This window comes from Cyanistes caeruleus, chromosome 1 (genome assembly GCF_971803275.1).
Source record: "Cyanistes caeruleus chromosome 1, bCyaCae1.hap1.1, whole genome shotgun sequence".
NCBI lineage: Eukaryota > Metazoa > Chordata > Aves > Passeriformes > Paridae > Cyanistes > Cyanistes caeruleus.
This window is the reverse complement of record NC_141701.1, coordinates 129,675,698-129,703,013: the sequence shown is the minus strand read 5'-3', so window position 1 is coordinate 129,703,013 and position 27,316 is coordinate 129,675,698. Positions and strand designations below refer to the sequence as shown.

General features: G+C 34.5%; 1 protein-coding gene across 10 annotated transcripts in view; it reads left to right on the top strand.

Annotated features, from left to right (window-relative positions):
- AKAP9 (A-kinase anchoring protein 9) overlaps nt 1-27,316 on the top strand; it is a 104,741-nt gene that overhangs the window by 57,009 nt on the left and 20,416 nt on the right. For 6 of the 10 annotated variants that reach the window (XR_015278062.1, XM_086857465.1, XM_086857457.1 and 3 more), the window contains 13 exons: nt 920-1,060; nt 1,609-1,712; nt 2,434-2,639; nt 9,276-9,490; nt 13,832-13,994; nt 16,565-16,777; nt 17,987-18,025; nt 19,223-19,455; nt 20,069-20,188; nt 23,221-23,397; nt 23,507-23,611; nt 24,024-24,176; nt 24,437-24,616. Coding sequence is in view for 8 of the 10 variants with exons in the window: in XM_086857465.1 (XP_086713591.1) it covers nt 920-1,060; nt 1,609-1,712; nt 2,434-2,639; nt 9,276-9,490; nt 13,832-13,994; nt 16,565-16,777; nt 17,987-18,025; nt 19,223-19,455; nt 20,069-20,188; nt 23,221-23,397; nt 23,507-23,611; nt 24,024-24,176; nt 24,437-24,616 (2,049 nt within the window). In the remaining 2 variants the exon portion in view is untranslated. The remainder of the gene's footprint in view (nt 1-919; nt 1,061-1,608; nt 1,713-2,433; nt 2,640-9,275; nt 9,491-13,831; nt 13,995-16,564; nt 16,778-17,986; nt 18,026-19,222; nt 19,456-20,068; nt 20,189-23,220; nt 23,398-23,506; nt 23,612-24,023; nt 24,177-24,436; nt 24,617-27,316) is intronic. The other 4 variants (XR_015278063.1, XM_086857470.1, XM_086857468.1 and 1 more) reach the window with 1 other exon arrangement.

Genomic DNA, 27,316 nt, shown 5'->3' with positions numbered 1-27,316 from the left:
ATGAAACTCATTAGTTTAATCTCAATAATACTTCAAAAATAATGTCATTTATAGACATGTTTTTCAAGGATTCCTTCCACTGAAAGACAAAGTAAACAGAATCCAGAAGTATGGCTTGTTCTGATTTAATTTCAACAGTGTAACATTACCAAATTGCGCTCAAAGCTAGTAATTAGTGAATTCTAAAATTCTTTGCTTTCACTGTAGAGTGGAGCTTCAGACCTTTTCCAAACCTGTTTCATCTCTGTTTTAAGTTTGGGCTCAAGGAGTTCTGTAATCTAGAAAGCCAGTCATTATTACCTTAGGAATCCTTTCCAGCAACATCAGCTGTCTCCTAGCTGCTTTTAAGGTGTCCTAGAATCATTTATCTTGATAATCTTTCCCATTAATATATGCATACTTTCTCCTTATACCTCTTCTTTCAGTTTGCATATTTGTCAGGGTTGCAAATTCCTGTAACTGATAAAAATCATTAAGTATAACTTACACTGCTGGGTTTTTTCAGGTTTTTAATGCCAAATATGTATGTTCATAAGAACTACATAGAAATGCATGCATTGTGTTTAAGCCATGAGCACTTCTAGCTCTTCTAAAAGAGAATGTAGGGGTTTTATAAAAATAATTTATTCTCATATTTTTTCTTGTGCAAAACACATTATAGTATATAACATTCAGAAATTCCCTCCAGTTTGCATTTGTATTTTCTAAAGAGCATAAAAATGGTATGAAAATCTTACAGAAGGTTTAAGTATTTTTTAGCTGTATTCCATTCTAGAAAGCTTTCAGTGTTTTTGTAATGATTTAAGGAGATGGACTGAAATTTCATTGTTCAAGGTCTGTAAAGAATTAGAAGTGACAGGACTCGCTTTACTCAGAAGCTTAAAAAACTGTGTGAGCCTCTATAACACTTCTTTCTTAGCGTGTCTCAATGGAGAATGACAGCCTGGTTGCAGAGAGAGAGAGAATGCTTTTAGAAGAACTGGAATCATTAAAACAACATTCCGGACCAGGAAAAGAGAGGCTGTCTTGTGAGTTACAAAACAACAGCACACAGACAGAGGTAAATATGGACTTTGACTTTCTGGGCAACTGTGGCATGTAAAACCAGTGAAAGATTCCTGTTCACTGTTATTCTTTCTGTGTAATATATTTTTCTAAAAGATGTTGGGTATTGCTGGAACAGAGCAGATGTAAGATTCAAGAGGTGGTAGTGGTAAATGTAGCTTTTTTACTTCAGGTAAGCAGAAGCTGCTTGAACAGCTTGAAGGCAGGGATTATTACTAGAGCTATTTCCTTAAGTAAACTCACTTCTTCATATTGCTATAGCAACACAAACAGAAAACACAACAACTGTTTAATCAGTGTAACAAAGTTCTTTCTAATTGGCCCTGCCTTGGATTTCCTGGTTTCTTTTTGTTAATATTTTTTTTCCCCATAGTAAGAGTATTACTGGATTTATAATTTGGTGCAGAAGTATTAAAAAGGAAATGACAACTAATTTAGGTTTTAAATTTCATGTTCTACCATATATAAGAAGAATATGTTGATTCTGACATGACAGGATTCTTGTCCTTTTTGTTTTCTCTCCCTCTGCCAAAACTTACTCAGAATGAAAATGAAAACCAAAATGATGCAAGAGAGCAGATCTTTGAGCATGAAGATGGGGGAAGAAAGCCTGATGAAACACCTTCGGCTCTTCTTTCTAAAGAAAGGTGCTTAGAACTGTTAAGAAAATATATTTCTTAAATCATGTTCTTGCTGTTAATAATATTTACAAGCTTTATTCTGATTGATGATAATGTGTGTCTTTTGTTCTAAAAAAAACTATTTCTAAGTTTATGTACTTTAGGTTAAATAGTATCTTATTTTTTATAAAGCCTAACAATGTAATGGCATAGAGGATGAGACAAATCTTAGCCTATTTTACTATATATTTTGTATTACACACATTGAATCATAAACATAATTTATATATATATTTATATTTATATACATATTGTATGTACATATGTGAATTAAGTTTATATTAGTATGATTGTTTTATTTTATAATCCCATTTGACTGTTCTATACCTTTTTTGTTCTGTGTAGAGGAACAACTTTCTAAGCTGTCATTTTGAGAAAGGATTAATTTTATAATGAATACTGGGCAAAAGCAGATCTCCACTTTAAAAGAATAACTAGTAAAATGCCAAGATAAAAGTAGAAATCGTGATAAATACTTTGACTTTTTACATACTTTATGAAAAGAACTGACTTTTAATGCAAATGTGTATTTAGTATTTATATGATGTAGGGTTTAGCCTTAAAAAAAAAAAATCTTAATTTTGTTATTTCAGTTGAAAATCATCTTTGGTTGCAAGGGTGTATAAAGGATAATATCCACTTGGAAATCAGGGAAAGATCAGAGGATTGATTAGTTTCTATCCTGCAGGCATGTTTTTCAGAAGGCTAATGAAAAACTCATGAAGATTCTTTTAGAAGTTGTGAAGACAACTGCAGCAATGGAGGAGACAATTGGTCAGCATGTTCTTGGGTTACTGGATCGTTCTGGGAAAGTCCAGGTTTCCAAACAAGCTGGATGGGACACTGAGACAGAAGAGCCAATAAAACCCTGCATCCGTGTGGGGTATGAAAAAGGTATTGATTGTATGGGTTTATATTTCATAAGAAGTATCATTTTCATGTTTTAATGATATATTTAAATACTCTTAATTTTCATATTTTAAATTAAACTTTTTCTAAGGAAAACCCCCCCACAACCTATTTTTCATTTTAATGCATATAACATCTCTGCTTAAGGTGATGTATATCATCTTAAACAGACATTTCAGGAGGGTTTCTTTCAGATATCTTGAGCAACATTGCAGGAGTTGTCTGGGTCATGCCCCACACCCATTACAACTCACATCTAGGGTCCTGTTGCAAAGGTTGCAACAGAATGGGAAAGTGATTGAGATGTCAAGAAAAAATAAGTTTCTGTTGATGGAGGCAAAGAGAATGAAACATAGCTTCATGGCATCTTGTACCACTTACACTCTCCGGTGTATGTATGGGAACAGGAGCTAGTGTCAAGGGCTGTATCTCCAGCAGTGCACTTGAGGTCCAGAGGTATGTTGCTGGTCACTGAGGGCAGCTGGCAGGGGACAAGGCTGTATATGTGTGCTTCTGGACTTCATTAGCTTCCTAAAGAAGTGTTTGCAGGCAAATCTCATTTGGACACAGTTCCAAGAACTTCTCAACTGCCAACACTTCCCCATCAGCTCTTTCCAGGAGTGCTAGTTGACACAAGACTAAGGGAATATTTTGATGTTATAGCTAGTTGCATACCAGGGTCAAAGAACTCTGCTGGGCTCTGTTTATTTTCTTGTGACTGCACCAGCATAGTGTCTGCCCATTTCTCATTTGGGCAAGAATAGGTGCTTGATTGTATTGCCATTTAGGTACCACTAAGGTTGTGCACATGCATCCTGGATCTTGGCTAGAATTTTAACTACTAGGAATGAGAATGAGGAAAGGAACTGTAAGTCAAATGCTACATTTCAGTATTAAGAAAGTGTCTATTACAGGATGATAATAATACAGCTGGTAAATGAACTTTACCTCTTTCTTTCAAAATGTCGATTATTGCATATTATTGAAATCCCCAGATTGGTTTTAAATATAGGTCACATTATGCCTTGGGGCAAGTTGAGAAAGGTTGTATGAATTTGCAGCACAGAGACATCTTCAGCTGATCACTCAAAAGGTTATCTGCAGTAAAATGTGTAAAGTTGTCGTCTAAAAATTTCTGAAGTTTTCAAGTTAACAGTACTTTTTTACTGCTGTTTCATTAAAAAAGTAACTTGTGTTTTCAACACATTTCACTGTATATAGTTGTGAGAAAAATTATAATTTGAAACTTCAGACTTTTGAGGCTTTGCTTTTATCCTCACACAGCAAATTGGATAACTAAACTTCTGAACTTACTTTTTGATGAATTCACTTTTTTTGCCAGCTCCCGCTCATCGGTGTGTATACTTGTATGCGTCACTAATTATTGTCATTAACAATTCTTAATATAGATTACTTGCATTACAGATATGTAGCAAAACACAGTTAAAAAAGTACTTTTATTTGTCATTTTGACTTATCCCTGGCTTTCATAATGCTACTGTCTAAAGACACAACATGTCCTATAATTGGAATGATTTGCTAATTTCTTGTGAAGTCTTCTTTCTGATGAAAGAGGACTGTCTTCAGGTAGAAAAAAACTCTATTCCATTCTGCTAGTGATGAGATTTGACTGTTTCAACTTGAGTTTGCTATTAGTGTATTTTGAAGAGGTATGTAAAGTTTCACTGTCCTGTAAGAAAGCACGTATCTGTTCTTGTAATGCCTCTCCTTGGTACAGAGCAGCATTAGAGCTGCACACCTACCATTTGTTTATTCACTATCCTTTTTGCATGTCTCTTTACATTCAGAAATAACAATGAAGGAAGGAGCAACCAAAGTAAAAATTGAAAATGAAAGAAGAGTTAAGCTTACAGTAGCTAAAATGGCTGAATGGATTGTTTGTAATGTATTTCTGGAGCTATATTCACAGTTCTCCTGTTTTGCTCTCAAAATGATATTGCAGCATCCTTTCTGTCACTGGGGTCATGCATAGTAATAGTTGTACTGTTTTATCAGCTAAAGTATTTGATATTTCTTCAGATGGAATTAGATAGCCAATTCTGTTAGTGTTTTCAGCAATGGGACTCCTGTTATTCATTTTCTATACTAACGCTAAATGGCTTGAGAGGACAAATTTTAAAATTTTTCCCTGTTATTTTATGGAAGTAAGAAATATATAGACAGTTTTTGTTTGTTTTTTTAAACTGTGCTTGTTACTGTATTTTCTAGTACCCACCCAAACAGGTCTTCCTTTTTAATTACTTAGGAAGTCTGCAAGAATAAATTTATACTGATAAAAATCTAATAATACAGTAGTAAAATAATGCGTTTATTGAAGTGAATTCTCTCTGACCTTCTGAACATAATCCGTATGTATTGACAAGCAAAACTCAGTTTACTACTTTTGCTGAGTTTCAACATTTTTAAAAGGTGAATCATTAAGGTCATATAACCACACCTGATTTATGAGGTTTATAGAGGGACATTGACTAGGTTATCTGCAAGCACTAGATTTAATTTCTAGAAGAGTGAGTAAAGTTCAAGTTTCAGTCATAAAACATGTCATTGGAAATGAATGGCCATTTGTGCACAGTAATCTGGTGAGTTTTCTTGGGTTGCAGGACTGCAGTAATGCAGGTTGATCTGGAGAAGCCTGCAAGGTTATGGCATTCCTTGAATATTAAACCCACTTGCCTGCCTTCTGAGCTCCTTATTTCTGAGCAGTGTACCAGGAAAAAAGGTAGTAAATAATAAAAAAAACCAAACACTGCACTGCCACAAGACTGATTTTTTGTTTTCAATTTGTAGCCCCTAAGCTTAATTCCTAATTGGAATCACAGGAGTAAACTGGGATACTGGTTCTACATGATGCAAAATAGGTATTGCTTCATAAATGTCAGCTGGCAGCTCATAAACAACTTCTGTATCTGAAACTTCTGAGCAAGCACTGTATAATTAAGCACTTTCCTAAAGATTCAGTGGGCCGTGACATCTGATGTGCTGAACTGCATGCTCCATGGCAAAGAAAAGAATAGAAACCTTTGTTTCTTTGGTTGATTGGTTTTTTTTCATTATGAGGAGAGAGTTTACACAGAGATGATAGTTTTATTTAAGTCAGTTATATTCTATTTATTATTTTGTATTGACTGAAAACATTTCAGAACAGAAGAATTTGATTTAGTTCTCTTAGGGTGAGAGACTGAACACCCATATAAGGATAAACAAAATGGGGATTAGACATTAAGCTGCCAGGGGTGATTAATGAGACTGGACAATGTTTCTATTTGTTTCCACCACTGAAAATCATGTGGAAAGATGCTGTATTAAGCTGCTGTGGACTAAGACCATTTTGAGGGGAATTTTTAATTTTTTACTGTGCAGTTAGGAAAACATTTAAGGTGAATTTGTGTTATTAAGTTCTGCTTTGTAGAAATCGTAATATGGTTGTGTACATTTATTATTTGGGTTTCCAACCACATTGTATAAACAGAATTATTACAAGTTGTTTTTGCATTTGATACTTTTTGGCAGTTTTGTTACCTTTGAGACTACTAGAGTTTCTGTGTGCCAAATTATACATTTGGTTACAACTCACTTTTTCTTTCCTCATTTTTTATATTTATGTTTCGGGCAAATTATGATGTTTCATTTTGAGATATTTCATATAACAAAATGATGTTTTAATGTTGATTTATTTTCTGTTTGTCAAAAAGAAATGGAAGCAAATTACAAAAGAATTGTCATAAACAAAACAGGAATTTTAACTCTTTTTATGAGTTCATGGAGGCCTGTTGGTATTGTTTTGGTCACTGGCAAGAAGAAATAATAATATTAATGAGATTATTAATGTAAAAGACATATTCTGAACCTGGCTTTTAAAAATTACATTCTGAGCTGCCATCAGTGTTTTTAAGGTTTTTTTCAGAAGTTTCTAGACAGCCAGTTCAGATGATTTTGCAACCAACTGCACATTTCTGCAGTCATTTTGTATAGTCTTTATTTTTGTATTTTACACACAATCATCATTGCACAATTCAGATGTACCTCTCAAGCAAATAATTTACTGAAATAGAAGGGTGACAGGATGTGAATTATGGGTGAAACCCGAGAAGGAAAACCAGAACGTTACCTAGATGATTTGTACTCCATCAGGAAAGATTAGATTGTGCAATAACTAATATGTCATTGTTTTATCTTGCTTATAGCTGTGCTACTGTACTGTGGGCTTTTATTTTGTGAGATCTCTGACGCTAAGCAGGGTCTTACCTGGTCAGTTCTTAAGATGTGTGCCCTCCAAAGAGCATCAGGTGCTGCAGTAAGTGTGTTGGTGACTCAGTAGGGAATATATTTTCCTTCAACTCAGTCTTTAACCAATACTTTGGCACAGCATTTGGAAATACTTATGCTGCTTGATGTCCATCTCAAATGAAGGTCCTTTCTACTCTGAGGATATTAAAGCTTCTGCATCACTATTGATGTTTTAAAACACCCAAACTCAGTCCAAATTTGGGTGGTAAGGCGTCAAAATGCTAACAAATAAAAAAAGCAGAATTGTTAATTTTGCAGCCTTCCTTATACTGCAGGGGGATGGAATATTAGGGTGTTGTGGGAAAGCTTTTATGGTCTATAAACCCATTTAGTGTGCTGGCAGAAAATGACTGCTAGCCACTGGTAGGGTGATTCCACATAAACAGGAGTTTATGACTGATGTTCCAAAGTGCAGTTCTCAAAAGTGCTTTGAAATCCTGTGTAGATGAAAGGTGCCATGTGAATGTATCTTGTATCCATCTGGTTATTCGTTCTATTCATGCATATAGTGTGCTTCTGTTTTTTCCCTTTGGAGTGTGAAAACAGTTTGCAACATTATACCCCACATATCTAAAAGGAGATATGAAACAGTAATAATACAGCTAGAAGAAAAAAGTTAGTAAATGTATCTGCATTTGAAAAATCTTGGCAATTTTAAGAGAAAAGAAAACCAAGTGAAACCTTCCTTAATTAAAATCATTATAGATTAGTTTGTTGTGCATGGGTCATATATATGGCTGCAAATATTATTATTGTCAGAATACTTGCAGGTAGGAATGTAGCTTAAGTACACCAGGTGGTTAATCATGTTGCAGCTTGTTACAAAAAAGCTAAAAACAAACCTCAAAACTAGAATCTGACTTGCTTGATAGGTTCAAGCAGCATCAACAAGAATACTCATATTGTTATACGACTGCCAATATTATTTGCCTGCCTGGTTAGGAGGCAAAAACAACAAGACTTAACTATGTTTTTAAAGGCAATTTGTGAGATTGACCTGTTGTAATTTCAATTCCATTTCTGTTGCTAAACAAACTGTTCTAGTTCAGCAGTCACAATTCGTGGAGTAACCAGGAACTTGAATTCAAAGATAACCCAGTATTGCAACTTCATTGCTTAACAGGCATTGACTATTTTTAATTCATTTAAGGAACATGCTGCTGTTCCTGAAAAATAAGATGTTTTTAAGAAAATCCTTAGCAAAAACATCTAAGGGGTAAAAAAAATGCATCATACCAACATATTTATTTTAAATATGTTCCAGAAAGGTGCTTCATTTAAAAAATAAAAGTAATTTTAAAAAAACCTTTGCAGTAGCATTTAGTTCTGACATTTCAGATCTGTCAGTCTAAGGACATAGCACTTATTTGTTTTTGAAAGACTTTATCAATAATAGTTTCTACTGTCACGATATACATACTGTATTGTTCTTTCATACCAAAAGTGTGATTTTAAAATATCTCAAGACTTTGCTTTCAGTTGCATTGCTTAAATACAGCTTTGAATTCTAAATATGGCAAATTTTCTGTTTTCTAGATGAATTGCTATCTGCCTAATACCATAGGCAAACCTAGTGTTTTCACTGGCTTTTCAGAAATAATGGATAATGTCTTTAAATGGAATCAGACCTCAGGAAGATTGAGAAGTAGGCAGGTGCCAGGTGGCCCAGCAGCACAAACAGTTGCAGTCCTGCTGCACTGTACTTTGTTCGGCTACTCCATTTTTGTAAATTTTCAGTTCACTAATAACCATGCTGAATATTGTTGTTCTGTATTCCAGTCTGTTTGTCCTAAGAAGCTGTCTGAATTGCATGCATGCCTTTCCTTTTACTCACTTGAGTTTGATTCACTGACTTGAACAGTTTTGTGTTAATGTGTAGTAACATAATTGGGTGTTGGTGAAACAGGGACTGACAGTCTGGTTTTGGTTTTGTTTGGGGTTTTCTAACTGATTTGTATTTTAAAGACAATCTGGCAAGTATTATTGCAAGTTATTCTAAGTAGTAAGGTTTATTGATTGTAACAAAGGTTTGAAGATGAGCATCAGAGCCCCTAAGCATACTGAAAGTATGTCTAAAATATTGCCTGTTAATATCTCCTTTTCTCTTTCACTTCAGCTTCTTTTTAATTAACACATTGTTTGTCCTGTGTGAGTTTTAGTATGCGGTATTTCCCTTTCTGTTTTTGTGACTAAGATGAGTATTTTAATCATTTTTGGACTTGTCTTTCACATTGTAACTCAGTTGTACGGTTTTTCATGTTTGCAGTTGCTAAGAGTACGTGTGAAAAGGTAACTATTTTTTTTTTTCCTCAGAGTCCTGTTCCTTATATCATGGTAGTAGTATGGGAGATGATGATGATATTAACATGTGGTCAGGAGCAGCAGGTGAAGGATTGCTGAGCCAACATCTTGCAGAAAGTGGGATGGAAATAGATCCTGAAAATGAAGAGCTCATTCTGAATATTAGTTCTCGACTGCAGGCGGCTGTTGAAAAGCTTCTGGAAGCTATCAATGAAACTTCAGATCAGGTGAGGTGATTTAATAGAGAAGCACATTAAACTTTGTGTCTCAATTGGGTTTTTCTTCATTTTTCTTACAACTGTGTTTTCATAAGTCTAAAACCCATAGGTTCATTTTGACAGCTGTAACAATGCTTCAGGTGCCTCCACCCAAAAAAAGACTGCTCCAGGGTGATTTTATTGATAAATTTACTTTCCTACTAGAAATCTGCTTTGATCTGTAGAGGAAGCCTGAATTTGGACATTCTTACCAATCTAGGGCAGTCTATCATTGCTCTTATGGATCTTAGAGCATTCTTCTGCAACTGAGATCAGAAAGTGTCTGAGCTGTCAGAGCACATAGAGCTTGTGAAAATGGGAATTAAGGGGAACTGTGTCTAGCTCTCTTGAAAAACATTTTAGTCAATTGACTGGCCAAAAAGGTGGAGCTTTCCTGCTGTGTCTTCCAAGTATGATTTAAACAGGGCCAGTTAAGAACATATCCACCTTGCTTTCAGAAAAGGAGTCTACGCTCCAGCATTTATGTGAGTTATGTGATTCAGAAATAGTATCCAGAAAGGAGGCAGTTTGCTATTGGAGTACTTTGTATGGTGGGATGTTAGTTGCTGTCTGGAGTGCTTCCTTGTTAACTGGAATAGGAACTATATACCAAGGTCAGTTCAAATCACACTGCTTTTATCATGGGCTTTACTTTCAGATTGTCCACATTACAATTTGAAGGTGTCAAAGTATTTTCCTTGATAGCTTTGTAGCTGAGACTTTGCCAATATCAGCGACAGAGTTACGATTCAAGCATGTACAGACACATTTTCTGCATTAGTATCTATTGTACAAAGGTGGATTTATCCCTAATGATCATATATGTTTGGCTTTTTTTTCTTAAGTTAATTAAAAATTGTTCTGTTATATAAACATAATAAATAATATAAATATTTACCTCTCTGGCTCTTCTGTAGAGGGTCTTTGCAAGCATTCAAGCTTGTCTGCTTTGCAATGTCTGCTTCCTGGATTATATACAGTTCTTGTATATACCACAGATACATAGGTGACTTGAAAATTATTTTTAAATATTTAGAAACTGAATCCTTTATTCTTTTCTAGTCAGTGATATTTTTATAATCTAAAACTGGTTATGGGCAGAAAAAATTATAACCTTTCCTCTAATCAGTTGTGTTTTGTGTACAGACATGCACCTATTTCTTCAAATAAACTTGAAAGAGTCAGAGAAAACCTGGCAAAATCTTCAAAGTAACTGTATGAGACCTGTCTGAACACACACTTTCAGACCTGAAGTGCAGTTTGGAACTTGAGGCAAGGCATACAGTGGGTGTATTAATTCAAATTCCACCTGCTGGTGTTATGTATAGGTAAATAAACTGGGCCACTCCCCTGAACTCTTTCAGTTGGGAGATACAAGCAGGAAGCCTTTAAACCAGCAGAGTTTCAGAAAGCTCTTCCTGTTAACTCCAGCAACAAGGATGAATGCAAATAATGATGTACCTGTATTTTTCTTTCATTTGCCATAGTGGAGTTGGAAAATTTTTAGTTTCAGTTTTGTTAGCTTGTTTGCCTGCTGCAGCGTTCCTGTGCAGGTAGAAGAAAATTCTACTTCCTTGCCTTGGAAATTACTTGCCAGTTGCTATTGGAAGATTTCTGTTGCTTTTTCAATTGAAACTTCTCTAAGAAGGATTTTTAGGAGGGACCGTATGAAGTTTTCCTGTACATCTTTGTTTGGGATTAATGCAGCTCTGAATTACACAGCTTGAAAAGTGATCTGAGGCTTCCTACAGATCCTGAGTAGGTTTGTCACCGACTGTGCTGACATGTGTCTTCAGACTGTTAAATGCACGTGTTCTGCTACAAATTCCTGTCAGAAATTTCTAAAGCCAGCCTAGCTAGTGGAAAATACCCACAAGACAGTTGAGAAGACAGCAAGAGCAATATTTTTTGGAATGGATTCTTACCGTACCTACTGGGCATCTAATCTGTTTAGTGGTTTGTGGACTGAAGGCCAAGAAGAGGATATATATGAGGTTGAATCTCGTGTGCCTTTACCATACCCTTTTCCTTTCACTGAACACTTGGATGAGAATAATTCTGTTGTTGTAAATACTTCAATTTTTCACTTCAGCCACAAAAAAAATGGGCACATTTTAAAAGTTGTCTCTAAAATCTCGTTGCCTACACCTCCCTATTCAGTAAGTATACAAGTTTTTTAAATAAATTAAGCTTAAACAGAAGAAAATGCCATGAAAAATTATATAAACTTGTCTCTATTGTTTCAAGTTTACTGCTGGCAGGCCCTTTTCCTAATCAGTTTTCAGTGGGCGCTGAAAAAACCTTAATTATACAATTCTCTGGTCATTTCTAACATAAGAAATTTATCAGACACAGAAAAATGTTAAATTCCAGATATTTGAGATCTCCTTTTAAAGCACTTCAGTATTACTAATTGCATTTCATTTTTCTCACTGAGAATAATTCACAGTGGGGGAGAGATTGCAGTCAAAGGTGTTCCCTTTTAGCTTTGGTGTGCTGACTAGTAACAGTAACCAGCACAAGCTGGCAGCTTGCTTGAAGTGATCTTGTGGAGGAATTGTTGATCTTAAAAAATCATGTTTGTGTTTGTACTTCTTTTTGGTTTTACCCTGTGATATTTTTAGTAATAGTTTGAGTTGTTATTACTGCAAAAAGATGGAGAATAGTTTTTATTCTGAGTTTTAACTGGAATATTTAATGCATTTCGGGAAGCCACATTTACAGTTATCTATGTACAGTAAATCTATCATATGTTTCCCTTTTATCTGAGGCTGGTTTTTCATTAAGCACTTGCAAATAAAAGCATAAAGTAAGGGTGCTCTGTGATTTTTAAAAATATCTCAAACCAGTGCAGATAGTTTCAGTATTTAGACCTTTCTTTAACCCCTGTCAGAATAAATAATTAACATGAATGTGTTAATGATGCCCATCTGAAAGGAATGCTGTAGAAAAAGAAAAAAGAAAAGAAGAAAAAGAAAAAAGAAAAATAAAAGAAATGGAGTATTTAAATTCAGTGTATTATAAAAGAGAATGTATTTATTAGTCTTAGATTTTCTTTTCAAAATGTAAGTGGATAATTTTGTGTGCACTGTTCTATTTAATGTTCCTTAACACATTTTTCTGAGCTTTTAAAGCAAACTCCTCATATTTATGATCTTAGCGAGACTTAGTGAGAAAGCTTTTATTTTTTAAGAAATGGAGAGACAGAATAATTTATGGTAACTGTAGATGTTACAGATACCTTTTAAATATCTGCCAGTAGCCAGAATATTAAAAAGTAAAAAAAAAAAAAAAACAAACAAAACCAAAGGTGCAGAAACCATGTTATTTCATTTTCTGACATCTATTGTTCTTACTCAGACTAAATTGTCTTATTTTGAATACAAGCCACACAAAAAATTCATGCAGACTTCAGGTCTAACAATTTGTGTTTGTGTCCCTCAGAGGTGACTGTAGACTATAAATGTTAATAGTTGAGAAGTAAAGATTTTGATAATTTATTTCAGTTTGAAGTTATCTTAGATGGACGTTTTGTGTAATCTAAACTTATAAACAATGCTTAATCTTTATGCATTATTTTACTTTTTAAATTCTAATTTTAATTAGTTTTGAAATTATCATTTTAGATACATCTAAACTGTAAATATGCAATTTAATGTGACATGGTTTTCTAGTACTTCAGGACAGTAGCACAGTGAAACTGTGCATGTGTGTCAGTACATGTTAAATATTAACCCACCAGACAAGTGGAGGAGAATAAAAAAAATCCTTAGTAGCCCTGCTAGGTTGACACTGTTGGAAGAAGCACTGCTTTATTGCCTTGTTGGTTGAAATGTGCAAAACTCGTAAAATTCACGTTTTCTTGGTATTCTCATCAATCTTTGTGTTAAGGAGAAAAAGAGGTGAAGCACCATTTCAGTCCATTCTTAATAAGACTTCTGTGAGTTTTGTACAATGTTTCTTTAGCAATTCTAAGTGTATGGTGGGTGGTAGCTTACTGGTATTTAGTGCAAAACTCAAGTGTAAACAAAGGTGAATCTAGTGTAAACTCATAAATCAGGAGTTACCGGAACAAAGACACGGATTTAGCCAGGTGGCTCATGAAGTTCACTCTACTGACAAATCCTGTTTGCTTAGACTTTTACAAGTTAGTCTTCATCTTGTACTCTGCAAATGAGTGATCAGAAGAAATTTTATTAAGTGTCTAGTGAAGTTATGTGAGGCTTCCCATCACACTATAAAGCAAGTGAATTAAGTAGGAATGATAGAATAGGTGTTCATCTAATTTCTGTAATTTTTTTCCTGTGACAGCTTGAACATGCTAAAATTACTCAGACAGAACTCATGCGAGAGTCCTTCAAGAAGCAACAAGAGGCCACAGAATTTATCAGGTATCAGGAAGAGCTACAAGAACGTCTCAATGAGGAAACCAAAGCCAGAGAGCAGTTGGCTTTGGAGCTTAGCAAAGCTGAAGGTGAGTAGTATTTTTGATGAATTGTTGGACTTTGCACCTACTTGCTTATTAATTGTGTAAAGAAATTGCAAATTTGATTAATTTCTTTGCAAATTTTAGAATGTTATCAGTCTTCTGTATAGGTATGGACATGATGACCTCTGGAGGTCTCTACCAACATCAACCACACTGTTATTCTGTTTCCCAAGTTTGACTCGGATTGTTGGAAAATATACATGACAATATTAAAAATAATAGGTTGTGTATGTGTTTGGATCCTCAAAATTAATTTATTTCATCATAACATTTGTTTGTGCAACTTAAATGTTAACAACTTAAAATCATAAATAGTTGAGGCTGGAAGGCACCTCTGGAGATCAATGTATTCCTGTCCCTTGCTCAAGCAAGATCAGGTAGAGCAGCTTGCCTAGGACCGTATTCAGTCAAGTTTTGAATGTCCACAGCCTCTCTGAGTGGCTGTTCCAGTGACCAGCATCAGTGAGAGGAAAGGAAAAAAAAAACAAACTTGCTTTCATATGTTGAAGTGCAGTTTCCCACATTTCAGTTTGTGCCTGCTGCCTCTTGACCTTGACACAGAATCTTGTAGGGTCTTACAGCAGGGGAAATCTAATAAACTATTCTGGTATCAGGAAAACATGTTCAAATCAGACAGACACAATGATGCAAAAAACACCTACTCTATAGATAGGATCGCTGTAGTAGTAAGCAGAGAGATATTTTTTATAGTTTTGAAGCTCAGCACACATCATTGTTTTAAAGAGGGAGCACAGAGTGAGGTTTGATAGTCAAATATTACTCCTGGAGAATGCTACTCTGCCAGGCTTCCTCTTCTTTTTACACATACAGATAATCCATCGTGATTCCACCTGCTATTAATAGCTGGGGCACACATAAGCTGTAAAGCAGTGCAGGTTTCTAAGCCATGTGTCTAAAATGTGTGAGGGACAGTTGGTGGCCTGTCAGTTCATACAGCATAAATGTTGTGTGTCAGCAACAGCAGTACTGGCTGCAACATTTCAGTAGCTTTAGCAAAACCAGAAAGGATGAAAATTTATTTCAGAGGGAATAGATTAAAATCTGAAATAGGCATTACTACTTTTTGTTTCTTTTTTTTTAAAGATTAAATTAAGAGTGAAAAAAGATTGTTTGGAACACATCTTAACATGCAAAAATATGAAGAACTCTGCCACAAGATATGAATGACCTAAGAATTTATATTCTGACACAGATGGAGTTACAAAATTTTATTATTGAAGAATTTCAGAATGTAGGCAGCTATATGTTGCTGCTTTCTTTGGAGGAATATATTTTGTCTTGATAAAAATTTTATTCACAAATCTTCAATAATAATGTAAAAATTCCATATATTAGGACAAAATAGCTGTGTTGATTTTGTTCGTGAACAGTTCTAGAATATAAGAGACAGAATTAGATGTTAGTTTTAGCCCTTGACAAATATATTGCACAGTTGTAAGTTGGTGCATTTGAAATGAATGCATTTTTAAATGTCTGGCACCTTTTTTGTTGATGTTGGTATAACAAAACAAAGATGTCGTAGAAGTCTCTATTTGATTTCTGCCCATTGAACCAAGTTGTGAGCATACTCTGAAAACTACATTCTTTTATTGAATTCCTTAAGTAGATATGCAGAACAATGTCTTAGTTCATTATACATCTGATGGTACTCTGTCTTCTCTTGAGATTAAATGTGTCATTTGTGATCATTTCTTTCTTATCACAAAAACTGCTGCAGCTGAGACATTTTCAAACCTCTTGTGTTTTACTGGTGCCAGATATGACTTATCTGATGTGATAGAAAAGCTAATGCAAATTTGTTCACTGAACTCTGACAATTTTCATTACATCTCAAAAAAAAAAAAACCTGGGAGAGGTAAATACCACAATGTGTGATTTTAGCAGACTTCGTAACTTTTATATGGGAGTGTGCATTCCATTTAACCTGGGAATGCCCTCTCAACTTCAAATCTGTTAAGTATTCATTGTGAACAGCATCTGATATGGTGGGAATAACCACTGGAGTTTGTATTGTTTCAAAGTTTTGAAATGTTACAAATTATGTTACTCATTCAGTATTTTCTATTTCAATATCCAGTCCTATATGTGTGTGTTCTCTGTGAATTCAAATGTGGGAAAAAAAGATGGGTCTACATGGTTAACAAATGAAAGTACCTTTATTCTACATTCTCAGGGTAGGGTAAAATCCATTTTAATACTGACTCAAGACTGGACTTGTAGTGATTTATACTGAATTTATTTATATTTCGTATTTCTCCTGTGTTTATTACATACATATTTTTCCTTAGCTTTGGAGTTCCTGTTTGCTCCAGAGGTCTTGTGCTGAGTAAAACTTGAGAGATATATTTGGTGTTCTGGTATCTTGCCTGTAATTTGTCCATCATGAAAGGATAACAAGGACAGGAATAGAAATTGTCAGGTGTTGAGCATCTAACATACATGTGCATGCCTGTCAGAATACAATAGTGACTTCAACAAGAAAAAAAATGGTTTTGATTGTCTATTAAATCTGCCTCCAAACTGATGTTTTACAGGCCTCATTGATGGTTATGCAGATGAGAAAGCGTTTCTGGAAAAGCAACTCCAGGAAAAAATAGATGTAATTGACCATCTAGAGCAAGAGCTGCTGTGTACAGGTAACAAATTGCAGGAGTTAGAGGCTGAACAGCAGCAGGTCCAGGAAGAAAAGGAATTACTCTCCAGACAGAAGGACGCCATGAGAGCAGAGGCGGGGCCAGTAGAGCAGCGTATGTATTCATCACAATCTTTCTATGAGATTTGCTTATACTTCCAAATAAAATAATAAGTAGTCTTGGCAAAGGTTTCTCCCCATTGCCTTTGTGATTGTTAATAAAAATGTGATAGGGCCACCTGTGATATTTTCACACCTATTGCCTAATGTTAGCATGAGAACTTTCCTTGATTTTTAAACAGGAGGTGACTGAATTTTTATAAGTATTGAGAAGTTACAGTTGTTCTTTAAGCCAGAAAAAGCTTTATCTGCAAAAATCTTCTTTTATATAGATAACACTGGAGATAGAATAGCAACAATGGGTAAAAATACTGTCTAAATGCTTTCCAAACAGATTTAAAGACAGACTAGGAAGCATACCTACCAGAACATGACTGTATTACATGTGATGACTGTATTTATTTAAATCACAGAAGATAAACTTTTCTAATAAATTCCTCTTTCAGGGAAGAATAGCACAACAGTTGCATGATAAGGAAGTATTTTATCTACCAATAATGAAAACTTTCAGCCCTCATGGTGAAAATTTCAGATATATACCGTGTCAATGTAATCTAACTAACTGCTTACTCAAAAAAAAGCATTTACCCTCATGAAGTAAATGTGTCTTTTAATTCTTCCTTAAACCAGTAACTGAAATTAATATTTCATGTTTGAGAGGGGAAGAAAATTAGAACATTAGTGTTTTAAGAAATACTGATCTTTCAAGGATTGCTGTGCTTACACTGTAAATAGCAGGATAAAGTTATCATTTTATTTAATTTCTAGACATTTATTCCAGTTTATAATGTTGCCATTTTTAGAGATTGCACATCTTGTGTATCTGCAATTTCCTGCAATTTTCTGTAACAACAAAGTTTTAAGAACAATCTGCTTCTTCCTACACTGTAATAAAGAAGATCCTTGTCTATGATGCTACTTTAGTTAATTTTTGTATGGTTCAGGCTTCTAAATATATTAAAAGTTATTTTCAGGTTTAAGAGCTGTAAGGATAAGCAATTCTATAAATATGTGTAGGTACTTATATCATGCATACCAGAATAACTTGTCACATTCCCTAAGTTATCTCAACAACTTTGTCATTAAATGCCACATCTATCTTTGGCTTCATTTTCTCTTACATTGTTGCACCACAAGAAAACTATAGCTGGCATGTGAATTACTTTGCTTCTTTTTTTTGTTTTCTCTCTCTCTATTCTCCTAGGCCTAGTAGATGCTGCAATCGATGCAGCTTCCCAAGCAGGTGTGTTTGTATGTTGCATGGCCAATCTGTAACTGGGTGGAAGACTTAAACGTACTGACATTGTTAATCAGGATTATTGGGCTTTTGGCTTACTGACGTTACTTGTAATTCTTACTGGCCTGCAGCTTTGATGTTGTTTTTCATACTCAGTTCTACATTTTGCTAACAACATTTCTTATAATTTCTAAACATAATGAGCAAATTCATCAATAACCATCATCTTATTCACCTATGAATTACAGTTACTTAGATGGTATTTGAGAGATATTTTTGTAGTCTTTTATTTCTTTTTATTTCTAAATACAGCTGAGTGATACACTGTGATAATCAAACATCTTATTATATTGGTATATAATGGTTACCTAGAAATGAGAATTGGTTAAATACGATGTAAGATGATGGTGCCTGAAGGATCTTTCTTCTCTAGTGAAAGTAAATTTTATTGTTTCTGTCTATAAATATCAATCCTGTTTTTAAGATTCTCCAAAAGTAAGTGCACTTTGTCGCTTGGGTTTTATCTCAAGGGGTTCATACGGTTATTTAATAGGCATTTCAGTGGGCTGTGGCTTAAGAGTCTTAGAGTGGTTTGGGGCTTTCCTGTGTATGTGCTTGCTGGCTTTTTCATGATGACTCAAAATTGGGCATTCATGCAGTCACTGATTTTGCAAGCTCCAGTTGCAGGTCAGTAATTTTCCTCTCTGCCTGCCCAGCAACTTCGCTGAGTCTTTCAGTTATTTCCCTCAATTTATACATATCACATTAAATAATGAAGTTTGGGAGTGGATTGATTTTACTGGCTATGGGGATGAGAAGAGGGTTGGGTTTTCTGTGCATCACTGTTAACTCCTGTGCTGACTCTAGCTGTGGTTTGACCCCATGCATTTTCTTTTCTTTTCAATTGTACAAAGGCCTTTTAATTGATACGAAACTTAAGCAGGGAAATGATCTGATACAACTTCAGTAACAGTCCTTTGAAGACTACCTAAAGGATAGTAATTTTAATACAAATTTGCTTCAGTCACTATCATGATTATTTCTCAGAAGAAAATATATTTTCAAAAAAAGAAAAATAGTAAAAACCCAAGCCAGTTCACATCCTTCTGCAGATTACAGCATGGATGCCTTGGGGAGTGGTTTTGCTTCATAACATTGCCTACTATTCACATCTAAAAGGAGTGATGCTTTTATTATACTCAGAATTACTGGAGGAAACAGAAAAGCTAATGAAGGAAAAAATTGAAGTACAACGGCAAGCTGAAAAAGAGTATGATGACCTTCAGAAGCAAGTTAAAGTCTTGGAAATTGACTTGGAAGAGCAGGTCAATCGTTTCATAGAGCTAGAACAAGAAAAAAATGCAGAACTAATGGACTTAAGGCAGCAAAACCAGGCCTTGGAGAAGCAGCTGGAGAAAACAAGAAAATTTCTAGATGTAAGTATGGTAAAAGGCAGATATCCTGAAGGTGGGGAGTACTGCTGCTGAAGTTTGGCTCAGGGACAAATGCTGATTTTTTCAGATTTTGAGCAAACATAGGCAGATGGTAGCAAACAAAGGCAGTGTTGTTGGTTCCAGTTTAATATTCCAAGAATTTAATAAAATTTTAAAAGTTGAAAATTAATTGAAAATGCTGGCTCTGTATTTCAAGCAATATATAGTTCTTTTTTTCTGATGGGTTTTCGTAATATTTACCCAGAGTTAATTTCTATTTTGAGTTCCTATTTATTCTACATTTATCAAAGATAAAAAGTAGGGAAGAAATGATAAAATATTTGCTTACTGTCATTTGTGTGGTATACCTGGAACAGAAGAAACAAACGTGTCATTTTGTAAAGAATTACTTGACATGTCTCTGCTGTGCTGATTTTTTGATTTCTATTGCCTCAAATGATAAAGATGTTAATGGTATCTGCAGTAGGTTCTGCTACCTTATAAATACTGACATTACTGTTACCAGCCTCATATTAATGCAAGTTAGAAGTGGTGGCACTTAACCTGGATAGTTTTTAAATCAAATGGTGCATCCAGATAATTTCTTAACTTTCAGGAGCAAGCAATTGATCGAGAGCATGAGAGAGATGTATTCCAGCAAGAGATACAGAAGCTGGAACAACAGCTTAAGGTTCCACAAAGGAGTCAGCCTGTCAATGAACATCAAACCAGAGAGGTAACACAGTTTATTACTTGTACTCAGTGAATATAAATGACAGGTTGACCGCTGTTAAGATATTATAATGAAACTATTTTATGGTGTACCTACTCAGCATCCATATGCAAGCCAGGAAAGCAAATGCCCTGAGATTGAATGTTTTGCAGGAAAGTGGTGGAACTGTGTTTTAGGGGTTTTGTTAGGCTGTTTGGTTTTGGTAGCAGACATGCATAAACTTCTTGACTTTCAATAAGGCTCTGTCCTATAATTTGTCTTAGAAAATCCACTGTTCTCAAAAGTTCCTGGAAACATTCAAGACTATTTTAGCAGTTTTACATGTTCTTACATTGTTTTTTGACATCCTTTTTATAGCACAGGTACAGCACTGAGGGAATCGAGTTACTGAGGTTTAACACCTGAGATGTTGTAGCACTCTGTGTGTACACCTGAACTTTCCCAGTGAAAGTCTGTTGGCACTGAAACAAATGTAGTGACTGTAGCTCAAGGGAATCACAGAAAACTCTTAGACTCAGTAAAATCAAAAAGTGGCAGCAGTGCAAATACTATCTATTGCAATGGTTTTGCAAGTTTTGTTTGATGAACTGTTAGTCAATTAAATTACGTTTTACTTTTTGTGGGTTTTCTTGTTGGCTGCTTTTTGATCAGGGCTGATACTTTTGCATGATCTTCTTGCTTGATTTTCAGTGTTAAAATACCCTCTATTGTGTTAGACTGTCATTTTCAAATCAAAGGTCTTACTGGAGTAGTTCAGTTGCTGTAATTCAATTCTTAAATATGAGCAATATTTAGTATTTTTTATTATATGAAATAGTGGAAGGTATGTTTGAACTAGGTGGCCTTTAGGATCCCTTCTAACCTAAACCATTTTATGATTCTAGGATATATTTTAGGACCACAGACAGTAATAGGACATAAATTGCTATATGTGAGATGAGCATGTCAAAGTACTTACTTATTTGAAATTTACAGGTTTAGAACTGTGCTTTATTTGGTTTCTAAACAGATTTTAGTACAAAGGTTTGTATGAAATATGACATTGTTCATATTTCAGTACCCATCAGTACTATGGGATTGGTTGTCATAAGCCTCTGTGAACAATTAATTTTCTAGAATTAGCTAGGTATGTGTTAAAACATTACAGAGCAGTTCTACATCTATTTCCTTCTACATCTGTTGCCAAGAGTGTGTGCACATTCCTCTCCTGCTGATATTTTGCACAGATGGAGGAAGGCTCTAGCACAATTAATTTTCCTGAATCCAGGATGTTCATTTTCTGTTTGTTTTGTTACATGTCTGCTTATTATTTGTGGTATGGATAGCATATGAATTCCTGGTTAAAATTCTCACATTAAAAAAAAAATTCTCCCAAGAAAAGTTTGATAGCATAAAAAAATTGTCCTGTTTGTTTGGAACCTCTATGTAAAAATCATTCTGATTTATATGTACATATACTCATATGGGTACACTCTTAAGATGGCAGACATAGTACAATGGAAATTTAAAGCATGCTGTAAAATGAAAGACAGCTTTAACTGTGATTAAAATTTTGAGATGTGTACTTGATGTTTTAAAATTAGAATTTTTTAGTAGGTAGACAGTAAGATAACATCTGCAAGCACCACAGGTGTAGGAGATGGTTTAAATATAGGTGATGTTAAATGTGATATGCTAGAAATTATAGACAGGATTTTCAGTAAAGATTTACATTTATCTTATCCAATGCAGTACATATTCTTACTATATAGTACATTTTGATGTCACAGTGTTCCTTGAAATATTTTGTAAATATATATATTTTCATTATTTATCATGCTTTTGAGAGAGTAGTTCTATTTTTTGTAGTTGGACATTTTTTAAAATCCTCTTCTGCTTTGAGTGAATGCCATGAGCATTTTCGGTTGATGACTAAATTTGTTTCTTACTGTTGTTTCAGCTTTGTCAACTTATTCCAGGGAGGGTTGTCATAAAGTCTGCTCTAGACTTGATTTTTATTTTTCCATTTCTCTCTCAGGACTTTTTTGAGGTCACTTCAGACTGTGATGTAACTCATGGATGGATAACGTCAGTAATACCATCCTGTCAGCTTTATGTTCTGGTCCTCTTCTCTCCTGTCTCTTGAAATGCTTTGAATCTTCTACCTTTTGGCTACATCGTAACTTCCTAATTGTAAATACTGAAATCAGTTTCTTGAGTGGGACAAAGATTACTTTCCCTGTCTCTTTACTCAGGTCTTATCTCTGTACATCATACTATGGATTTGTTATGCATCTTTCTTATCTGTAATTTCAATTAATAGTTTCTGAATTACAGCTAGAAATGGATAGATACTACTATTTCTGCTACTTTAATTAATCTTTTAAAATGTTGTTTCTGAGACACATGCATCTGACCTATTGAGATTCAGACTGTTTGATTTGGATGTTTTGTCCCCTATAGAAAGTGAATTTGTTACATCCATGACATCTGTTTGGTCCCATTTAAGGAACACAGAAAGAAAGCAAAGCTTCCTGTCCTTTGTGATTTAAGTATAGCTATTCTCTTCAATGTTAAAGATTCAGTGAATTTTAAGATATTCCTGTATGTCACTAATCAGCTCCTTCTTTTGAATAATTTTGTCACGGATTTTTAGAACTGTGATTTTCCTCTGAGGCAAATAGCATCTTGACCATACAGTCAAGACATTCCATCCGTAGGTGTTAAAAGCATCATTTCAGTGAGCTGCATAGGGATACTGTGCTGCTTCCTTTTAACTGACTACAGAGTCTGAAGGCTTCAGAAGGACAAGATCAGATCTAGAGAGTAGGCGATACGGCACAGAACATAGCACTTCTGGAATTATGCTGTTTGTATTTCTTGGATGTAGTACCACAGTATTCTGACTGCACATTCTGTTTCACCTAAAGAGTAGGAGTTTCGTTATGGGAGAAAAAGAGGAATATTTTCTTCCTGTCAAAAATGCATGGTATTGCTGTTGCTAGCGAACCCTTCCACTGCAGTACAATATAATAATCTTACCATTTTGTCATCAGGTTGAACAGTTAACAAATCATCTCAAAGAAAAAACAGACAAATGCAGTGAGCTTTTGCTCTCTAAGGAGCAGCTTCAGAGAGATATACAAGAACGAAATGAAGAAATTGAGAAGCTAGAATGCAGGATAAGAGAACTGGAACAAGCCTTAATCATCAGTGCAGACCACTTGCAAAAGGTATTGCTTAGTTGAAATTTATCAAGGATTTACTGCTTTCTTATTTTCTTGAGACCAAAATAGTGTATTCTTTTAATCTGATAACTATTAGCATTATTTCTGCTTATAGGTGGAGGAAAGGAAACAGTTTGGTACAATCATAGTAAAAGGAGAGTTACCTCTTGAAGTACAACTACAAGCTGAGCGAGAAGCTGTGGACAGAAAGGAAAAGGAGGTAAAATGCCTGTGAAAATTTCCATCTTTCTACTTATATTTTGGTTTGTTAGTTTTTGCTTTTTGTTGAGCTTAGTGAACTATACAGATTAATTTTTTACAGTTAGACAGCAGTCCAAATCCTTTTGAAATTCTCCCATGATCCTTGAGAGTTGTTGTTCTGTGTTAACATTTATGATTTGCAAGAGTGTTTCTGAAATAAAAATTCAGAAACAATTAAGAAAAACTGATTTTTTTAGTGGTGTTTAAAATTCCATTCCGTTTAAGGACTCTAAATGTCACCAAATACACATTCTTTTGTTTGTGTATAGCAAACCCGTTTACGGTAGGCATTGTACTGGAAATTTATAGCATTTAATTTTTAGTATGGCTTCCTACCACTCTTTTTCCTGCTCCTTTTATTGGAAACATAGGTCACGAATCTTGAGGAACAATTGGAGCAGTTTCGAGAGGAGCTAGAAAATAAAAATGAAGAAGTTCAGCAATTGCACATGCAGCTAGAAATTCAGCGGAAGGAGTCCACTACACACCTGCAGGAACTTGAGCAAGAGAACAAATTATTTAAGGTAACTGTGTAACAGAGAAGCCCAAAGATTTAGTCTCCTCCCTCCACAGAAATAAGTTCTTTGAAAATGCCAAGACACCAAATTCTTTCTCCTTCTCAAGCATTCCACTGTTCAACTTGCCAAAATATTAAAAAGCTCCTGATTACTTATCATTCCATGAAATTTGTGCATTTTAATTCCTACACTTGAAGTACTCACACAAGAATATGCAGAAAATGCTAAGTACAACTGTAACATGCTTTTGGGGGGTTTTTTGGCAGGATGAAATGGAAATACTAGGACTAGCTCTCCAGAAATCTGAAGACGCTGCCGTAAAGGACCATCATTTAGTGGCTGGGAGGCTCGCTCACATCATGCAAGAAAAGGATCAGGAAATATATCATCTTCATGAACAAATAGCAAAACTGCAACAGCAACTTGAAGTCACGACTGACAACAAGGTACATACTTCTTTAATCCTTCTCAGAGTCCTACTTTCTGCTGCTAGTTTGAAGGAAAAAAACCCTCTGTCCCCCACCAGTTGCCTTATCTTCTATTGCTGCCTTAATTTTAAAATGCAAATGCTTCGGTTTCAAGCAATGCTTTAAACCTAACCTTTTTTTCCTTTTTAGTCTTATGACAGATGCTTTTTTGCTTGCTTTTCTTTTTAATTATTCTCTCTTACTTCTGCTTGAGTTTTTGTCTTAAATTCTTCTTTATTCCTTGCTCTTCTAATGCTTCTGAATGTTTAATAGTATTTAGGTGGCTGGATTCAATCTCCACATTCATTTTAGCATCTTCCCTCACATGACTTACATGCAGTGTTGTGCTCCAGCGACATCTGCTGGATCATGTTAGGTTTTAATGCATTTTTAGCAGTTGAACTTTTGAGCTCCATGAGTTTGTGTGAATGCTTTGTTCTCCTACCAGTGTTGGCAACATCTTTTATCCAATTTCAAGCATGGAGGTGCAAACAAAATGCTGTGTTTTATTAGAAGTAAAGAGGAAGAAAGAAGCAGATTTATCTTTTACTTACTGAGCTTTAACACCTGTAGATTTCTGTTCTTTTTCAGTTATGTGTTTTTTTTGGTTATCAGCATCATCTTCTTTTGGCTTACTTTCATTTTATACAGATAAAAGACACTGATATTTTCAGCAGCTGAATTTTGCATTCTGACTATTTTAAATGTCATTTATTAGTCATAAGCTTTCACTCAAAAGCAAATTAAGAGCAGGATTTCTGTTATGCCTTGGTAGTTGACTGAACATTTAGGCTAACATTCTACTAGGACATATTGAATCCATTAAAAAACTGACTGAGCTGGATAATTTCACTAAGTCTTTATGTTCAAAATTCAGTTATAGGGAAACTCAATGAATAATGACGAAACTTAGAATTGGATTTAGGAAACTGGATTTAGGAAATAACATACTTCAAGAATCCGGAACATTTTTGCTCTATACAATGACACCAGAAATAGAGTTAGAGTTCTTGTCTTGAGAAAAATACCTAGGATTCAGTTATAATTAATTTTAATGAATTGGTTCTTCTCCTGTTACATGAAGGTTAATTTTCTTAATTTTCTTAATTTCATCCTCTGACTTATCTGGTTTTATTTTCCATAACATTAAATAATTACTCTGCTTCATTATGGAGCATTATTATATCTTAATATATTAATCTTAGGTTAATCCCTTTTCTGAGTCCCTTAGACATCTTCATCCCACTAAGTACTTTTCTTTTAATTACTGTATTTGCATTTTGTGAGCCTTTATTCCAGAAACTCTTATGCTGAGCTGATAGCAATCACCAGGATCACTGTGCTTTCTTCTGCCTGTGGCAGTGAGGTTGAAATTATATGATCTTCAAGGTCCCTTCCAACCCAAATCATTTTATGATTTTATGACTTGTTTAGATTTCATTTAGTATTTTTGAGCTTCCTCTAGTCTGTGGATTTTTAAAATTAAGTTCTTGGTTAGCAAACCAGCCTTTCTAATTTATACAGTCACATTTATTTGTGTACATATTATACTTACTACAAAGTCATCTTACTATTCTACTTAACTAACTAAGCATTGTGAAGTATTAAGTGATAAAGGAAAAAACATGGCTATTTGTGTAATGAATTTAGTCATCTTTCATCTTTTCTGCATGTTTTTTTCGTATTCAAGAAGACTTATTAGGGTTCTTACCTATTTCAGATACCATAACTGATTTTACTTTATTATATGTTTTTTCTGAATATTTTTGACATGTATTTTTCTGCCTTCTGCATTTCCACCATAGAAGCACTGTTCACTTAAAAAAAAAATCCGTTGTTTCTTAGCCTTATTGCTTATAATCTTGTCTGTCTTTATTTTATCTTTTTTGCAAAGACAAATCGTTTGTCATTCTTGTATACTCAATTGAAATTTGCTTCCACTGCAATTTAACAAGTTTTTTTACAAATTTTTATTCCTTTTGCTGAAACTTTTTTATTTATTGAATTTGGAATTCATCAACACCAGGCATTCCATTTTTTGTTTCTACACATTTATTAGAAGCCAATATAAGTTGTCTTCTCTTTTCTACATCATAAAGTCATCACCTTCATATTTGATCAGTTACATAATTTTATAAATTTCTTGGAACTTTAATCCCCTTACACGGCTCTAATTTAAAGTGTCTGTAGAAGTAATCTAGGAAAATATTATTCTTACTTTCCTCACATTTTCATGAGTCTCTGATTTTTGTTTGGATAGTCATATGCATTATAAAATAAATACTTCTGTAACTTTGTCTCTTTTTACTTTGAATAAGAAATGATTGTGCTCTGAGTCTGTGTGTACTACTTGCCCTGCGTGTTTGTGTGCACATCTGCATACACGTGTGCATGCACACATAAACAACACATATTTCAAATTGTGATAGAAAATTTCACAGTCAACTGATAGGTGTTTTCTATGGTCTCAGATTAAAATGCATGTTATATTTGTATTTTTCAACACAATGAAAAGGCCTATTTTCATTTATTCAACAAAATAAAAGGCCTATTTGTATTTAAAATACATATTCATCTAAATTGAGTGTGTCTTATATAAGCAAGTATCATGACAACTTAAAGTTCAGTGTTCCCTAGCTCTGTGGATGTTACAAATGCTTTCATTTCATCTGATGTTTT